General features: G+C 45.8%; 1 protein-coding gene across 5 annotated transcripts in view; it reads left to right on the top strand.

Moving 5' to 3' along the window:
* Nucleotides 1-19,073, top strand: part of ATP6V1A (ATPase H+ transporting V1 subunit A) — a 281,914-nt gene that overhangs the window by 172,999 nt on the left and 89,842 nt on the right. For all 5 annotated transcript variants that reach the window (XM_085621083.1, XM_085621087.1, XM_085621084.1 and 2 more), the window contains one exon: nucleotides 17,421-17,511. In XM_085621083.1, coding sequence (XP_085477209.1) covers nucleotides 17,430-17,511 — 82 coding nt within the window. In that variant the 5' untranslated portion in view covers nucleotides 17,421-17,429. The remainder of the gene's footprint in view (nucleotides 1-17,420; nucleotides 17,512-19,073) is intronic.

Below are 19,073 nucleotides of genomic sequence, written 5' to 3'. Positions count from 1 at the left end.
GCAACTGTACACACTAGCACAATCACAGCCCTGGGCAAATGGGACAACAGACTTCAACACAAGATGAGACACTCCACACATTCATCGTCATGACTTAATCAACAGGTAAAACCCTGTACTGGAAGGGTTAGTCTTTTAAAGAAACATATATAATTAATCGACCTTAACTCTAAAGCGCATCCCCAGTCATCCAAGCCTTATACAATCTTGGTAGCCTAAATCTGTAAAATTGTTCTCAAAGTAAGGTTATCCACTCCAACAACCGCACCCCACAGTCCTACAGTGAGTGACCCCAGCTGTCATTTAACTGTCCTGTACTAATCCACGTATTTCATTTCTCCCTCTTCCTCTCTGACTTCTCATTTAGGTTCCTAATTTGGTAATATCGTAAGTGCAGGATTCTCATAAATATCCATTTATACTATAATAGTCAGTAAAACCAGTTATAATTGATTTCACATGTTAGCAATGATCTCCTTGTTATCTTAGCCTGTTTGCCGAATCTTTGTACAAACAAATAGCCAGTCAATAGTCCTATTTTTTTTTTTTTAATAGTCCTATTCTTTGGTCATTTTCTTAAGCTTCATTATTATCTAAAGTGAACAGTTGTCAAGTCCTATGACCTTATGCTAAGATGTTCAAATGTACTCTTCTAAAAATTTAATAAAAATGCTTGAAATAAAAAATATTCAATTTCCTCACATTTCCAGAGAGTTTGGGAAGCAGCAAAGTCCTACCTAGAATTCCCACGCATCTTGCAGTAAATGTAATATCCCATCTGCATGGAGGAAATGTGGTGTTCTAAAGAAAGATCTGAATCTAGGTAGCTACCCCGACTGGATGCTATTTTGAAAGGTGTTGGAGGAGATTCCACACCTCGGGCCTGCTTGTGGAGTTCCATTTGCTGTTGTCACTTTAAGTAATAAGCTCCGTTTTTCGAAGGGTACATTTTTAGACGTTTTTAGCTATTGAAAAGGGTGTGCTTGACTGAAGTGGAATTCAGTTGAGTGAGTTGCTCTGTGGAAAGTTTAACATCAACCACGAGTCATCCTTGTAGATAATATAAGAGAACTCCCATTGACTGGAAGTTAGGCAAGTGATATCTCGTATACATTAAACTAAAGTGTTGAAAGATTTGAGGCCAGGGGGACATCGCAGAAGATGGAGTTTGTGTTAGACTTGAATGGAGGACGTAAAATAGTTTGGGAATGGCTATTGTGGAGTAAACTAATCCACTTAATAGACAAGTGGTCACAGCATGTGTCCATGGTCCTACCAAGAAGTAAGGAATGAACAACCGTATCAAAGGCTGCCGACAAATTTAGAAGGACTAGCAACCAGTGCCTCCTCTGTCAACCAGAAATCGAAGGTCGTCCAGTGCGAACATCACAACACATTTTATGTTGTATCCAGGTCTAAAATCAGCTTAATAAGGAGGTGGAGTGGATAATATTGTGATCAGAGGGTGAGAGAGAGTGTTTTTTTCTTTGTGGATTGATAATGATAGTTTTTCGTTGCTCTGGTACCACTCCCTGCATCAGATCGAAATTGAGAAGCTTGGTCAGATCATAGGCTAAAAATGGGGGAAGCTTTTTCATGATGATAGATGGACCGATGTCTGTGGGTGAGCCACGCATTCTCGAAGTAGAAATAATTGCTGTCACTTCAGAGATTGAGATCTCCCTTAAAGCTAAAGACTTCCGGTCATTTGTAGAATATGGGACCACTAGGTTAGTCAAACTGGCAAGCAGTATAATTTCTTGTTTAATCGGTGACCTTATATTTTCAATGTTAGTGAGAAAAATTTCAAAAGAACGTCAAAGATTTTCTGAAACGAGTGGCCTGGTTTTAAATAAGACACTTCAAGATAATGATCAAAATAAACTAATAATTGTTTTCTAACAGATACAAGTATGGTCTGGAACCTTTTGTTTGTACACCATGACTACACAGAACACACTGAGTTTTAAGCAGGATTCCCAGAAAAAGGATTCCAAAAACAGATCATGTCCCAAACATACCGTCACCAGAAGTAAAACAATAACAAATGCTAATTTTAACTTAAAACACCCTGACTGCCTGTGGATCGCTTGTAAGTTGACCCAAACCAGTGTTGTGTAGCCTTGCGACTAAATACCTGTCTCCTTTATTGATCAACAGACCCAAATTATCAGAGTGCGCTTGACCGGTCCATTTGGATTTTCTTTCTTTTGTTTGCACTGACATCTCTTTGCAACAAACTACCATTTTCTTTTACGTTGACATGAATTTGGCCCCCTGGTCCTGGATATGGATCCTGATTTGGATGCCACCCCTCATTCTACATATCTAAAGGGTTGAATTTGTCTTCCATTTGTTCTACACAGATTCAGGTTTCATTCCATGTCTTTAATAAACTCTATCCAGCACCTGTGATACCCTGTACTACATAGTGAGGGAAAAATATAATTGTCTGTTTTTACTCTGCAAACCAGAAGCATGTTTTGTTTGTTTGCCCTAATTGGACAGTGGTAGAAACCAGAAAACGGTACTTCAAATTAATTCAAACAATGTGTAACAGTACAACCGTTCAGAGTTTGATTTCGCTTCTTAAGTCACCTCCTAATGAATTTGTGTGTTATAATCTGTTTATATTTTTAAAAACCTTTTAACATTTTTATTAGAATGATCAATTACCAAATTTTAAATAACAAATGTATTTTAATCATCTTTTTAGAAATTTGTTGTTCTAATCAGAGAACTAAATCAAATAAAAATAAACTTGAACTCTGCAAACCAATGGATGCATCAATGTTAGTTTCTTTACCGATATACACATTTCCAGTATATTCGTATTATGTTGCTGCTGCGCTATGTGGCTACGCGCTAAAATACAATTGCCTATTCCCTCCCTATGTAGAAACGACAAGACTCTGTAAATCAATAAACACGCCCCCATGGTAGTTTCCTTCACACTTGAAGCAGGGTTGTCTCTTCTTACTTTTTTATTCTCAGAACAGTAGTCATTGCGCTCATTCTGTCTCGACTGGACTACTGTAATAGTCTCTACATTAACATCCAAAAGAGACACCTGGCCAGACTCCAGATCGTGCAGAATGCGGCAGCTAGGCTGATCACAGGGACACCTAGGTTTGTCTCGGTAAGGATGGGTCTTAGGACACTCCATTGGCTACCTGTTAAACGACGAATACAGTTTAAGGCCTTGTACATAGTTTTTAAGGCACTCAGCGGACTTGGTCCTGATTTTCTGAAACATGCCTTACAGTGGTATGTTCCTGGAAGAGTGTTACGCTCGGTGCAAGCCAGACAAGTGACCCTTCCCCGCTATAATAAAGCCAGTTGGGGTGGCAGAAGCATTTGCCATTGTGGTGCTAAGGCATGGAACAGCTTGTCTTTCCATCTTAGAAACATAACTGAGGTCCTCCCCTTTAGGAAAGAATTAAAAACTTGGCTATTCACATAATTACTTATTCCAGCAAACAACCACAGGTTCATTTTAGGAGGGTAGTGCACAGTGCCAGTACACCTCAGGGTAACAGAGCGCTATAGAAGTCCTATTAACATAACATAACTTGTAGAGGTTCCTTCAATACATATGACTCAGGAACTCGGCCTTCCTTATTGATGCCTTACGTAGCCACGCATTGCACCGAACGTGCATGCCACTCTGGCTTTCTTATTCGCATCCGGGAAAAACACTTCCTTGCAGCTGCTGAAATGGATTGATACATCGCTGTATTGAAGGTTAGCGTCTCTGCTTTGGGACCAGGCGCGCAGGATTGATTTTCCTTCAATGTAGAAACTCCAGTTCCACCTTTAAATGGGTGACCGTGAATCTCTTTTTTCTAGTTAGAACCCCGGCTTTGATTTGGTCAAAGATATTGCCACAATAGTTTGGAATTAGAAGCTGTTCTTGACGGACTTCTCCTCTTTGGCCTCAGCTTGTCCACGAGCAAGGTTGCAAAGACACTTTGTAACTCTGCGGGTAAGCAGCTTGGTTTCTTGCCGGTCATGTTTCCTCTTCTTTTAAGTGAATCTAAGGCAATCTTAAGGGAAACCAGCCTTAAAAAAACTCCTTTTGCATTTTACAGATACGTTTTGATTCATTCTTTACTTTGCCCATGTCCCTTTGACTCTCCAATCAGTACAGTTTAATTCTGTGCCTGTTGTGAGTAACTCTCCCTCTACTTCTAATACCGATTAATAAGTGACTGCTGGATGGTTTGATTCAGTAACTGAAAATTAATTTTTCTCCCAGAGTGGACCCAGTCTTCCGTTTCTTGGGCCTTTTCTTGCAAATTCTATCTTCTATGAATTATTGAATGAGGTTCCTTAATGAGAAGATGGATACCCCTTGGACCTTCTCCTTATAAGTGAGATTCAGCGTGTTCCTCACCTGTTTGATGTTGGCCCAAAGGTGATTTTACATATGTCGGGGATGAGTAGTAATAGCTTTTTAGGTCTCGCCTGATCCAGCGCATGCGCTGGTCAGGACGAGACATTTTAGCCACCAGCTTACTGTCATGGGCACAAGTGTGTGCGCTGCTGCGCGCGCATCCCTAGTGTGCTTTAGTGCGTCATCGCGATCACTTTCGCTTTCAGAGTCATCGCGATGACTTTCGCTTTTACGGTAGCGCGGTGTTACTTTTACTGCCGTGCGGTCAATGCTTGTTTTTGTTTTGCCTCAGTTTGCTCGCCGCCAATTGCTGTCTTTCAGGCTTCTTTTGATTGCAGTACACTCATTTGCATTCAATGGCTATACTTTTATTGCAAATTCCTTTCTGACTCATGGGGCCTCTCTTCACGGTGTGCTCGAACACCTTGTTGATGCACATTTCAGTTTTCTTCTGCTCTACAAAATTTTCGGGTCTTAAATTATCAATCGTGTTTAACCACTTCTTGGGGCTTCTTGCCGTCTAACAACAATAAAGGCGCAGTCTCTATATCGGCAGCCGGTAGGGCTTACGTGGGCGTCATTGTGCCTGGACTCTTTCTGAGTAAAGGCACTTCTGACTGAACGGGTGCTTAATCCCGCTCCTATTTGCCAGTCGTTGTATTTTCAGAGGGGCGCGTGCTGGTAAAAGAGGATTCAATGAATGACTCTGGCACCGTTTTTATCAGGCGCATGTGCTGCTCGTGCCAACAAATGTTTTTCTATCACGCTAAAAACTATATGGAGAAAAGCAAGGGCCCTGCGGTTACAGTGGAAAAATATCATACTGTCCTCTTTTATATTAAAAAAAAGTGCATTTTGTACGTCATTCAATGCTTCCCAATGGCATTTTATGGTTTTCTCTCAGGCTTTTCCATTTGCTCAAAACTGTGCCATCAAAATAATGTCTGTATCTCAATGTATTTTCATTTGTTCCATTCACCTGGCCATGCTCCATGAATACTCAGTGACCCTACTGTCAATGATTTTGACCCCTCCTCGTTACCGTACATTGATTTTTCCCTAATGTGTAAGCTAAATTTCAAGTGCAACATTCGGTCTCTCCCGTACTTTTGCCGCATAAACGCTGTCCAATTGAAACCACATTTGGGAATTGGCAGCCCTGTTAGGAGAGTCAACTTAGATACATAAAAGTCAATAAGCACATTAAGGGTATGCCAGGGCAGGATTATAAAGGTTTATATAGTGCAAGGAGTGCTGCAAATTTGCACAGAGGTAATCAGTGCTTAATTTGTAATAACGTAAGTCACTACCCATTGGCTTTGCCAGCGCTGCAATGACAGTACTTGCACAACTTCGAACCATCACCCTGCTAGAAGTGTGACAATCCAAACTGTTTTAGGCCCGCAGAGCAATAAGAATGGCTTGGGTGGCAGCAGTTAGTTGTATCTAATGTACATTGAATTAATAAACAGCGGTTGTATTATTGAATTAATAAACAGCTGTTGTTCAGCTCATCTCTAAATCACACAAACAGAGCGACCATGTGGCAGCTGTCATAAATGTCGGTGTTTACAATTAAGTGCCAGTGCTGAGCACCGGAAACCTCCGGCTCAAATTAAGCACCCTAAATTACATGCCAATAACTAGGACCACATTAATGGCCGAAGACGGTAGCACTTTGAGTACTGAACCCATCTTTAATTCCTCTCCGGTTGAGGCCAACGCCTTAACGGTGCAGGAATATGTTCTATAAGGAGGCCATGCAGTTGTGATACACAATACATACCTTCAACTCTTTAAATGTGCCTAGGGATGGTTCGGATGCAGCTGGCTTCCTACAAAAAATACCTTGTAGCTATAAAAGGAGAAAGGCAGCGCTGCTAACTTGACATGGACTTCTAGGGAAGGAGATGTGCCCTATGCTCCAGCTGCCAACCTTGGAGCCTGGGGACTGAGGTGTAATCCCAGCGTCGGCTGTAGACTCAACATTGTGTGATTCGGAGCACCTCCGTTCATCTACCTGAATGGGAGGAAAATGTATTTGTGTATTCCCCACTTAATGCACACGATCTTGTGAATCGTCTCCTGCCCCCTCACTAATGTACAGCCCTCGTTGCTTCACAGCAGTACATAAATGCAAATATATTCATGCATGGGAAGCACTTTCATTTGCATCCTTTGTCATCACAGGTGTCCTCATTAAGACTGCTCCGGGGTGTAGAAGTAGAGACTAGGGGCAGGATCACAAAATGTTTGATTGGCGCTATCGTTATTATCATCTTTATGCGATTAAAAAAAACGTAATCATAAAAGTACATACTACATAAAATCGTCCAAAAAATAAAAACATAAAAAATATGTTATGAATGCATAGATTTTCGACAACGAGCAATACTTTAAAAAAAGGAAGTAATGGCAAAACAGGTTGCTTGATCCTTAATAGTCTGCAGAAAAATAAGAGCAGGTGTCCTCATTAAGACTGCTCTTGGATGTAGAAGTAAGAGACGAGGCGCCGGATCACAAAACATTTTGATTGGCACTAATATATGTACTCGGTGGTACGTGAACTTGTGCTTGGTGCAAATATCTTTAACCACTACATTATTAAAGCATATTTATGGAGGGCTAAAGTCTGTCCCGAATGCTTATGCACTTGTGTTATGCTGAATTTTGTTATGGTAGCGATGTGCTGTGATGTTATGTGTTCTGTTGTGTTTTTGTGCTGCATTACTGCATTCACTGTACCATGTTTATTTTATTTAACGAGCGCTGCAGCCTTAGCACTTCGAGAGCTTGTTTTAAAAGTTACTCCCGTGGAGTATTGCCTCGGGACTCTTTGCTTGCCTTTATCTTTTTACAGATTACTCCGTTTATGACGAGCAGTTGAGCCCCGAGCACCAAATTATGCGTGAGTCCTGAAGAGGTGCAGGGGTTGTGTCCGTGTGGTATTTTCCGATTTCTATCCATGATGTATCCACCTAGTTAACACAAGTAACATTACACATACAACGAGCCAGGACTATTGTCCGTTCTTGCAGGCGACGTTGTGATGTGAGGCTAGAGCTGCCAACATTCCAGCTTAAAAAGCAGGGTTCGAGCCTGACTGTAACGTTGTCCCTTCCTTCCTGAAGTGCCCCCCTTCACAGAAGACAACTCTCTGGGTGTGGTAGAAGGGTTTATTCTAGATCAACATATACACAGCAGGAGCGCCGATCTGGAGCTCCGATCGCTATTTGAATCGGCGCGCTAATGCCGATTCCAAGATGGCCGCCGCCGGAAGTCCGGTGACGTCACGCGCCGGGCGCGCTGCGGACTAGACCGCAACACCACATCTCCCTCCTTTACAAACACAAAAGTCTCAGTCTCAGTTTCACACCAGAACAGTCTTACTTGTGGTCCAGGCTGAACTCCTCGAATCTTCGTGGTAGCATTATTCTCCTTCCGCAGCGTGTCCTCCTGCTTCCTGCGCCTGCGGTAGGGGTGCTGCTCCCCCCACTCGGGATCGCCTCCCCACTCGCTTCTCGTGGTTCAAGACCACCCAACTCTGTCCCTCGGTCACTTAGTCCTGGAGTCTCGGCACCTCCGCTTCTTGGACTCCAGGTTCCTTTGGGAACGCTTCCTGCTTCTCCCTCCGGTCTCCTACACTCCCCCTTTCCCGCCGGTGTGGACTCAGCTCCTGCTCTGCTGTCCGGCTCCATGTTCAGCTCGGCTTCATCGGCCCTGGTACATCTAGCCATCCGGTCTTGTGCCCATATCTTCCCGTCGCTCAGTAAGGCTGATGTGGAATAGGGTTCCACCACTTGGAATGGGGGCGTGAACTTGCTGTCCCCCTTCCTACCCGGTGCCGGCATTTTCACCCTTACCCACTCTCCCTTCTCCAGGGCGACTTCCTTGGTGTTATGCCTTGCGTCGTAGTAGTTAGTGTACACCGCTTGCGCCTTCTCCAAGTTCCTGCGCACCGCGGCCGGTGACCAACGACTCTGCACAGTGAGCTTCTTCCAAGCCACATTGTCTCGGGTGAACGGTTCTCTTCCTCTCAGTATGCGTAATGGGCTGTAACCTGTGGACGAGGGAGTTATCCGGTAAGCCCATAGCAGGCGCTGGAGTTCTTTCTCCCAGCTTGCTCCCTGCCTGATGGCCGCTTGCACTGACCGCATTATCACCCTGTTGAATCTCTCTACGGCTCCGTTCCCCGCCGGATGGTACACGGGCGTGCGCCTGACTGTTATCCCGTTTCTGTCCATGAAGGCCTCCCATTTTGTCGACGTGAACTGTGGACCGTTGTCACTGAGGATACCTTTGGGGATTCCTTCTCTGATGAACACCTCCGTGAGGAATCCCAAGATAGTATCGGTCTCTGCGTTTTCGTCCACATGGACTTCCGGCCACTTCGAGTACCTGTCCACGACCACGGTGAGGTACTTCTGGTTGCCACTGGCGTCTTGAATGGGGCCCAGAACATCTATAGAGATCTCTTCCCACGGGTTTTCCGGGCAGTCGAAGTGTCCCAGTGGTGGACGTAGCATTTTCTGCGTCTTGTCTGCGTTGCTGCATTGCTCACATGACCTGACGTGCCTTTCCACGGCAAGGTCCAACCCAGGCCACCAATAATCCTCCTTCACTCTTCCCTTCGTTTTCACGATTCCCAAATGACCTTCGTGTGCCAAGGCCACCACTCTGGGTCGCAGCGCCAACGGGGGTACTACTTTGTTGCTCCGGAACAGGAAACACGGGTTGTCCCCCAGCGACAGTTCTTCTCTGACCTCCCAGTATTGTTTGAGTTCTTCTCCGAGCAACCTCTTCTCCGGCCACCCCTGCGTCACATATGTCTTGACGGCCTTCACTTTCTCGTCAGACTCGTACTCTTCTTCCCATTCCTGCTTGCTGATGGCCCTTTCGTGATCGCCCATGAACGCCACTGCGTACTCTGCCCAATTTTCTGCGTCTTGCGCTTCTGCTGATTCCTTCGCGGCCGCTCTGCTCAGGTAATCCGCCACTCGGTTCCTGGTGCCTGGGATGTACTCTACGTCGTACACGTAGTCAAGGAGCCGCAGCGTCATCTTTGCGATCCTTGGCGTAGCGTGCTCATGGCCGTTGGATGTGAGGACCTTTACTAGGGGTTTGTGGTCTGTTCGTAAGAGGAACCGTCCTCCCCACAAAAACTGTCGGAACCTTTCCACCGCCCACACGACGGCTAGCATTTCTTTTTCGATCACACTGAATTTGCATTCATTGTCTGCCAACGTGCGGGACGCGAAGCTGATCGTCGCTGTCACTCCTTGTGCAGACCTTTGCGTTAGCACGGCTCCTAAGCCTCGGTCGCTCGCGTCTGTGGTCAGAGTCGTGGGGGCTGCTGGGTCGAATCCTTGAATGGGTATGGCTTCGCATATTTCTCTTTTCATCCCCTCAAACTCCATCTGTTGTTCCTCCTTCCATGTGAACGCTGTTTTGTCTTTCAGGATCGATCTCAGGTGGTAGGTCTTCGATGCAAAGTGGGATACGAACTTGCTATAGAACTCGGCCATCCCCAAGAATGTCCGTACTTCCTCCTTGCTTGCGGGTGTGGGTGCATCCCTGATGGCTGCCACGTTGGAGGCTTTGGGTTTTATGCCTTCCTGGCTGATTTCGTGCCCTAGGTACGTGACACTTTCCAGTCCAAACTTGCACTTGTCCCACTGGGCCGTGAGCCCGTTCTGCTCTAGTACTGTCAGGACGCCTGCTAGCCTCCGGTCATGTTCTTCCTTGGAGGCGCCCATCACCAAGATGTCGTCCTGGAAGAACTGGATTCCCTCCATCTTGTTGAACAGGCGGTACATCAATTTTTGGAAGACTGCCGCTGCCGAGGCAAGTCCGAACGGCATCCGTAGGAATTTGTAGCACCCGAACGGTGTTATGAACGATGTGAGGTGGCTGCTCGATTTGTGGAGTGCGATCTGGTGATACGCAGACGTCAAGTCTACTGTGGAGAACCACCTGGCGCCCTTGGTCTTGGCTAACATCTCGTTGATGCGGGGAAGCGGGAACTTATCCACCACGATGTTTTTGTTGAGTTCTCGGAGGTCTACACACAACCTCACCTTCCCGTTCGGCTTCTGCGCCACTACTAAGGGGGCCAACGATTCCGCGTTGTCTATGGACTCGATGATCCCGTTGTCCTCTAATCTCTGCAGTTCCTCCTGTACTGCCTCCCTGGTACGGAACGGGATGTTTCGCACTTTGTGGGACACCGGTCTGGCTCCTTCCTTGAGGTTAATTTTGTACGTGAACTTGGTGAGCTTCCCTATGTCGTCTCTGAAGACTTCTGGGAACTCCTCCTTCCACTGCCTTGCTCCCACTCCGGGGTCTTCTTCCATCATGAGTACCTGTATACGGCCTCCCGGGTTCAGTTTTATTCCCAGCTTCCCTTGATCTCTCCATCCCAACACCGAGGGTCCCTTTTCTGCCACGTACAGCTTTCCTTCGCACGTTCTGCCCTTGAACTCAAATGTTAGGGGGCAGTACCCTACCATGGGTATGGGTTCCCCGGTGAATGTCACCGGATGGATGTCCGTTGGGCGCAGTTGGTGGGTGTTAGCCGGTGCGAAATCCTCTTCCCATATCTTTCTCTTTATGATCGTGTAGGGGGAACCTGAGTCGGCGACCATGGTGACTCCCACTCCCCCGATGGTCATGTCACACTTCGGTTTCTTGTCGACCGCGCCGTCGATCCCCAGGATCTGGTCTTCAATCATCAAGATCTCATCGTCCTCCTCTTGACATTCCTGCTCTTCCTCCTTGCCCAACTCCTGTGCTACGTACTTCACTTGCTGCCTTGACGTTTTCCTTCGACACACTCTTTCATAATGACCCATCAGACCACAGTATGCACACTTTGCTCGGAACGCTGGGCACCCCTTGTCGTTGGCGGCGTGTCTTTCGCTGCCACATCTGTAGCACGTGTTGGTGCTCCCTTGTCCCTGTGTCTGCTGTTTCGCGCCCCGGGCCACGGGCTTCCTGTACTGTCGCGTGTTGTGCTGCTCTGCCGCCTGTCTCTCGCGGCTTTTCCTGTCTTCTATCCTGCACACCGCTTGTTCTGGGAGTCGGTCCTTCTTTGCTGTCTCCGCGCGCCTCTTGGACATTTCTGCTTTCTTCACCATGGCTACCACGGTCTTAAGGGGTTCATCTCCATTAGCCCACAACTTGTCCTGGATGGACGCGTTCGCTGCATGCATTACAATTTGGTCCCTGATCAACTCTTCCTGGAAGGTTCCAAATTTGCACGTTAAGGCAAGCTTCTGTAACGCCGCCACATACTGATCAATCGTTTCCCCTTTCTGTTGCGCTCTGTGGTAGAAGTTGTACCTGTCGACCGCTACGCATACGGTTGGCCGGTAATGGGCGTCCATGTCGTCGATCGCGTGCTGAAACACATTATCGTCTGCCGTGGGCCGCACTACCTTCACCAAATCGTCGTAGACTCTCTGGCCTGCCGGGCCCAAATGGTGTAGCAGTATCCTCTTCCTGCGCGTGCTTGGGAACTCTGCTCCACTCTCCTCCTCTAGCGCGAACAAGAAATTCAAGAAGTACGGCTTCCAATCCTCCCACGGCATATCCGGAACCCCTGCTTTCGTGAGGAAAGGTACCGGGTTTGGCAAACCTGTCGATGTGGCACTCATCGTGAGTCTTGCCTCCGTTCGCCGCGGTCTTGGGCTCGAGCTCCTCGACCCCCGGGTGCTGTCGGGGCTGCCTTCACCGGGGTTGTCTTCTCGGTCGGAGTTGCCGCTTCTCCCGTTGCGTCCTGTGACCCCCGCCACGGTGGGTGCGTGCGCTTCGCCACGCGGACTCTCTCTGGCGCCGTTCCGCTCCGCTGGGCTGCTGCTGACCGGGGCCGGGCTCAAGAGTGACCCGTCGGACTAGGTGCGCGCTCTCCTCTTCTCTCCGAGACACTGCCGCGCTCCTGCTGGTTGGGGGTGTGACCGTGGATGTAGATGGCGCGATAACCACGAGGCACACTCCGTGGAGGCAGCGCTGGGCCGTTTCACCTCCTCGTCGCCATTGTAACGTTGTCCCTTCCTTCCTGAAGTGCCCCCCTTCACAGAAGACAACTCTCTGGGTGTGGTAGAAGGGTTTATTCTAGATCAACATATACACAGCAGGAGCGCCGATCTGGAGCTCCGATCGCTATTTGAATCGGCGCGCTAATGCCGATTCCAAGATGGCCGCCGCCGGAAGTCCGGTGACGTCACGCGCCGGGCGCGCTGCGGACTAGACCGCAACACCACACTGACGTCCGCTCAGCGTCCTGCGATTCCAAAATGAATATGGTCTTCTGTTAGCTCATGTTTGTGAAAAATTAGTTACATCAAAAGCAGTGGCGGATGGTAGTAACACAGAGTTAAGCTCACAAACCATTCACAGGACAAGGAAGACATCAACAGCGCCGCAAAATCGGCCAGCCTGCGAGGCCACTAACAAGTAAGGCTACTTTTTGTTAGTGAATGGTTTTTTTTTTGCCTTGCAGACTTGTAATGCATAATTGCTGCTCGGGTGCCTCTCCTCAACACCCCCCTCCCTACCCTCGCGCCCCAACCCCCACTTCAGCACTCGTGTCGCAGCACAACACCGATTGTAGTTCCAAAGAATTGATTCCCTTCATTCTAGTAGGTAGAATGATACTTTCCTAGAAAATGTTACTGGGGGCAGGGGAAGGAGGCAGCCTTCTGCAGTTCACTGTTTGTCCCACGTCTCTCCATGCAGAGCCTTTAATGTGGACATGTCATGCAGAACCGCACTGCCAGAAGCCTCCTCGTCTGTCCATGCTTTAACTTTTCTGCTACATTTCAACCCCCCCCCCCTCCCCCCCCCCCTGCCTTTAGGTAAAGACAAATACACGGCAGGACTAGGAATAATTCACTAACAGCTTGTTTTCTGTCACTAAGTCAAGCGAAGTCCACAGTCGCTCGAAAGGGCAATTCCAGCAACCATGAAATACTCGGAAAACAAAAAATCCTTTAAAGCCGCTTTCAAAAATATTTTAATAATCATATGTGGTTTCTCTTACGCTGCTTGTGCCACCTTCCTTTGTTCTGCCTTTAGCACTTGAAAAAGAAAGCTGCAAAGGGACCCAAAATCTGATCAAAATATGCCCTGCTCTTTTCTAATTTTGTTATGTTGCACCTCCTCTCTCTCCCCCTCCCTCCGCTTCCACTCCCTCCACCTCCACTACCTCCTCCCTCCAACTCCACTCTCCCACCTTCACTCCACCCTCACTCCCTACACCTCCCTCACTCACCCCCTCCCCCCACCCACTCTCTCCCTACACCTTTACTCCCCCCTCATTCCATCCCCTCCCTACCTACACCTCCACTCCAGTCCTCCCCTCCCTACACCTCTACTCCCCCCTCCTCCCACTGGCCCCTTCCTTGCATAAACAACAAAACTAGAACACATTTTTCGTGTTAATTCTAGTTTTTATTCGGATACTTCAGTTGTAAATAATGTTTTCTATGTTGTATATAAAGTGTCAAATGGTTATAACACTTTTTTTTAATTATAACTTATAACTTTTAAACATGCTGCACAACATTCACAATACTCTGCAACACGTTAAAAACGTTAACAAAGCCAATAGTTCTCTCTAATCACTTATAAGGCCCCAAAGGCGAGACCTATTGGCTATGCCAATGCTTGTTTAATGTGTTTTTAAGAATACCCCCTTTTTTATGGTTATCTCTGTTTTATTAATTTGCAATCATGTGAGAGAAAGCATTGGATACATCAGACAATCCCATATTTTGATCTCAAAATTGCCTCCCCCCATTCCCTCTTTTTAGGTCGAGCCTAGAGCAGTGTGCATGCGCTGCTTGCAAGACTTTTAGTAATGGGCTTCAGAGAGCCCACCACATGCTCGCGCGTGTGCTTTTGTTTTTCTGCCAGGCTATTAGGCTTTGCGTGCGTCTTTCTAAGAAAGACAGCATGCAATTGGGCAACGGCGGGTGCATGTCTCGCCTTTGCTCTGCCCACGGCCTATTGCTTGCGGTTACCCTCACAGGCCACATCTGTTTTCAATTATTGTGCCCAGACACTGGCACGATAATTGAAAACAGATCGCTCGCTGTGGCGCACGCACCACTGGCAGGCTTGTTTCCCTCTGGTTACTTCAATCTTCCATGCAGCCAGTGAGGGATCGGAGGCGCAGCATGCTCTGTTTTCAAGGTTCCTTGAAAGGTGCTTCTAACTTAGGATTTTTTTTACTTCTTGGACAGGCAGCGCTGCTTTGCTTCCCCAAGAAAGCTATTTCCTCCCTGCCAAACTTAAATTATGTATGCTCGCCCGGGAGGCGCAACCAATACACAAATGGCGCTCGGAAATAAATAAACAAGCCAGCCTTCTGCAAACGAGCCTTAAGGAACGACAATCCACCTAACTGATACACACACACGAAATATCATCATATGTAGAAGTCTACTCACAAATATAAAAATACATTCTCTTCAGCCCCCACATCACCACAAACACCCCCTCCAGCAACCACCTCCACACATGCGCCCACACACACACGTTAGACCGACCACCATACATACCAGAGGGCCATACTCCACATAAAAAACATATGGCTTTCATCAAGCAAAACAACTGAAATCTAACCAGTTCCCCCACATTTCAGCATTCATTTCCTAGGGGAATTGCGTCTCTGTTGTGCCTTTGGGCGAGGCGTCAACGCTTCCCTCTCACACTGTATGCACATTTAAGATGATGCTAGATAATGCGAGTCCTGCCTCCCTATGCACACCAACGAACATCCCAGCGCCAGCTGTAACCTCACCCGAACAGTAAATTGTGTGTGTGTGTAATGAAAAAGGTCTGACAAGGTATGTGGTTAACGAGAAATATGTTTCCGCCTCGGGGGCTGCACCTGAGAACGGCACGTGTCTTTATGACTAAACGCTCACACAGGTGTGTGTTATTGTACTTGCAAAATGAATATCTTTGCTAACAATGTCATTAAATCACACCGAAAACAGGTTCCAATTGGTTTGTGTTTCAACAGAGCTTGTATTGTGTGACCAGATATCAGCCTCACTGGAGGGAGGAGTGCGCGGAGAGGCTCTGCCCAGGCGCACTTGGTATATCTATTAGTTGGTTTCTTATCGGATATGCAAATCAACTTTAATGTTCTAAATCTGCCACTCTTTTCATGACATCGGCATCTCCTTTGACGCACATTGATCATGTTTTTGACCTCACCCTAGCATGGAATTGGCCAGAGGTTGTTTGATCGATGAAGTTACAGCTGTGCTGATCGAAACGGGAGTGGGGATACAGTTCTTTCTAAATCTTGAAACAGCGTTTGATACTGTTAAAGGTTGTTTTACTGTGCACAGTAGAGTACTGTTCTGCGATTAGTTAAAAAAAAAAACATTGACATGGATTTTATAAATTGTAATTCAAAATATGTGACATGGGGAGAAAAAGCACTGTTGTCCATTAGGGACAGCTAGAGTGCTTAATCTGTCCCTGCAGTTGCAGATGGTGGGCCCCTGCAATCATTTTTATGGATCAGGAGTTATTTTTGCCATCAGACTGTAATCCAGAGCAAGAGAGACAAAGGCAAACAAGCATTGGCATAGCCAATAGGTCTCGCCTTTGGAACCTTATAAGTATTAAGTTATGCAGCACAATATCCTTGGTGCAACAACATCAACTGTTGCATGGCTAAACACTTATAAGGTCCCAAAGGCGAGACCTATTGGCTATGCCAATGCTTGTTTGATAGGTTGCTGCTGTCTTATTGTTTTACCCTGTTCTGAAGAAAACCTGCTATTGAAGCTCTGACTGGCACTTCCTCTCTCCACGCCGGGTCAAAACATCAATAATTTTTTTAACTGCCAACATTGTTTAATTGTGCTACAGAGAGGGAATGATGGTTGAACACAATGGCATTGGATGGATACATATTTCGAGTGTATGAAATGATTTACACACTGGCGGTGCTGAAATAAGTTCATAAATGTTATGGATCTTTCCCTTTCTTTTCTGCCTTTTCTGCGCAAGCACTTTCTTTTGAGCACATTGCTATGGTTCCTGGAGCGACCATTGTATGTAAATAGTGGATGTTCAGCATCAACATAAAATGAAATTCATGTTTTGTGATGAAGTTTATATACTTATATGGTCTCTCCCTGTCATTTTGTATTAATTGAATATTGATTCAGAATAGTCTAATTGATTTGTTCTATCCTTGGTGTTCGTTAGGGCCATTGTTTTCTGTATCGCACTTGTCTAACACCAAGTTACGAGCCACTTTTCTTTTGCATTAATGTATAGTAGGGTTGTTGAGCAGTCACGTCCCCCTTGTCTCTTTTGTGTGAACTAGATAGTGCCAAGTGCATGTGAGTTAAATATAGGAGAGATCTGTGTCTACCTGTACCAGAGTCACCATAAAAGCAACGTTATCTTCACCACCCATTCCCCTATTTGCTTCCTCTCCCCTGTGTACTTAATCACTTAAATTAAGCTAAGGTTCATCGAATCCTCCTACTGATACCAAGATAGAGAAATGGAAGAATAAGGGTAAACCAAGGAGAGAGAGAGAGGAGTATGTGCTATGGTCTCTTCACATTTTAAAAGACTTTTAGTTGCTTATATGTAACCTCAATCACATGATGAAGCAGGCCCAGGTCAAGGTGTATCTCTAATTGTCTCATTCACCTGATATCCTCATGTGAGTGGAACGTTAGAACAGAGTGATGAAGCCATAGTCTGATTCCATTAGCTTGCTGGGCTTTGTGGATCATACGGTTGGAGCTAAATTAACATTAATTGGGTTGGTGCTCAATCAACCACCATGGAAATGTGGTCTCGCCAGGTCTATAATCTGCTGTCAAACAAGTTTGCAGAGTGAACTCATTCTTGCAGTGTGTAAAACCAGCATTGTACATCGGTCTTTCTGAAACAGCTTTATGATATCCTTGTAAAAGTAAGTTCCCAAAACATTTAAAGTCCTAACGAGCTGCTCTATTCATATTCTGTCTTTGACATCTAGAAATCTACAATGGACTTCTCCAAGCTGCCCAAAATGTTTGATGAGCACAGAGAAAGCAAGTTTGGATTTGTACACGGAGTCTCCGGTCCTGGTAGGTGGTGCCATTGGTTACACTGATGCTTCTAATGTACTATATGTCTTTCCTTGTTTTTGTAATTATTCTTTGTGAAAATTGAGCTTTCTTTACTTGCTTAGACCTCCGTTTTAACTTTACTAAACCGTCTTTGTCTTCTGAGAAGCTGTTTTCACAACGTCGGACCTTCTGAGATTAGTGATTGGAGATTTTTCGTGTTCTGGTACTTTATAATTGAGTTCTAAAGTTCTTGCCATGGGCGAGAATTTGCTGAACTCTTACACCCACTTTACACTACAGGGTAGTGGGGAATATGAATAGAAAACCACAATCCGATAAAAAAAGATACTATCAAATCTGTTCGATAGCATTGCCTTGTATTTTCGACATTATTTAAGAATTATTCAAAACTTAAAATAAGTTGTCATATATGTCAATGTACTGATTCAAACATAATCACAGAACATGATTAATATGAAAACATCATATAACATATGTAAATCCAGCAATATTATTTCAATTTAAATATAATGTTTGGCATAGGCGGTCTGTCAATTGTGTGTAGGCATAAACGTAGGAAGTCATTCCTGCAATTATCTCAATACTGAAGATGCCAACAATTCCTATTGTAATAGTTCAAAAACTGTATCCACCCTTTGATTAATTACTTTTAATGCACCAGTCATGATGGTAGTTCAAAGGATGTGCTCTGATGGCCATAAGGGTGTTGCTATATTTGTGGATGGTGTTTTTATACTTTATCAATTGTACTCCTTTTGTCCTCCTAAATGCAAAGAAATGCCTCATTTTGTATAGTTACCCCCAAGTTTTTGATGAATGCAGCTGGTTTTACGACTCTGAAAGTGCACTGAAACCTGCTAACTAGACCTTGCCAGTGCCCTGACCCTAAAAGTGTATGTCGAATTGGCTATACCCAATTGGTAATGTTTAACTTACCTGTAAGTCCCTAGTAAATGCTACCCAGGGCATGTAAGTTAAAAGGGTACTCCAGGGCTTGCACCACTGATTTTACTAACCTGGAGGTTCCCCAAATAAAACCAGTACCTATGATACAGGCAGGAAATGTACTGTACATGTCCTGATAGTAAATCACGAGAAACCACTGTTTTTTACTGTTGGAAGACTTGGTTGCCCAATTGGCGAGTAAAGAGTTGCACACTGACCCCCCCTCAGCTGTACTAACTCTTGAATGGCGTAACCAAATTGAGCACTTTAAGGCATCAAGCAACTCATTACATTAAGCCCAACTTGTATCTCAAGTCGAAATTAGTGTAACTTGGTGCAGTGTGCAGCTTTAGCACAGCTGCTACCTTGTTGCCTTTAAAACTCCTGTGCCTTCCTGGGCACACATGTTGCCTGCTCCACGAGACAGCTTTCTGCCGTCCTGGAGAGGTGTGCTAACTATTCTCAGGAAAGAAAACAATGAGAAATTGCGAACCAGGGAGGTGATATTGCTCTCCTGCAGGAAGCTGCTTGGGTGTTAGCCCCAAAACGCTGGTTTCAAACGTAAAGCTGCCTTTGAAGTGCAGATTTGTAGCACCAGGGGAGGGCTGCCCCGT

This window comes from Triturus cristatus, chromosome 8, assembly GCF_964204655.1.
Source record: "Triturus cristatus chromosome 8, aTriCri1.1, whole genome shotgun sequence".
Taxonomy (NCBI): domain Eukaryota; kingdom Metazoa; phylum Chordata; class Amphibia; order Caudata; family Salamandridae; genus Triturus; species Triturus cristatus.
Note: the sequence above shows the minus strand (reverse complement) of the source record. Positions and strands in the feature narration are given on the sequence as shown.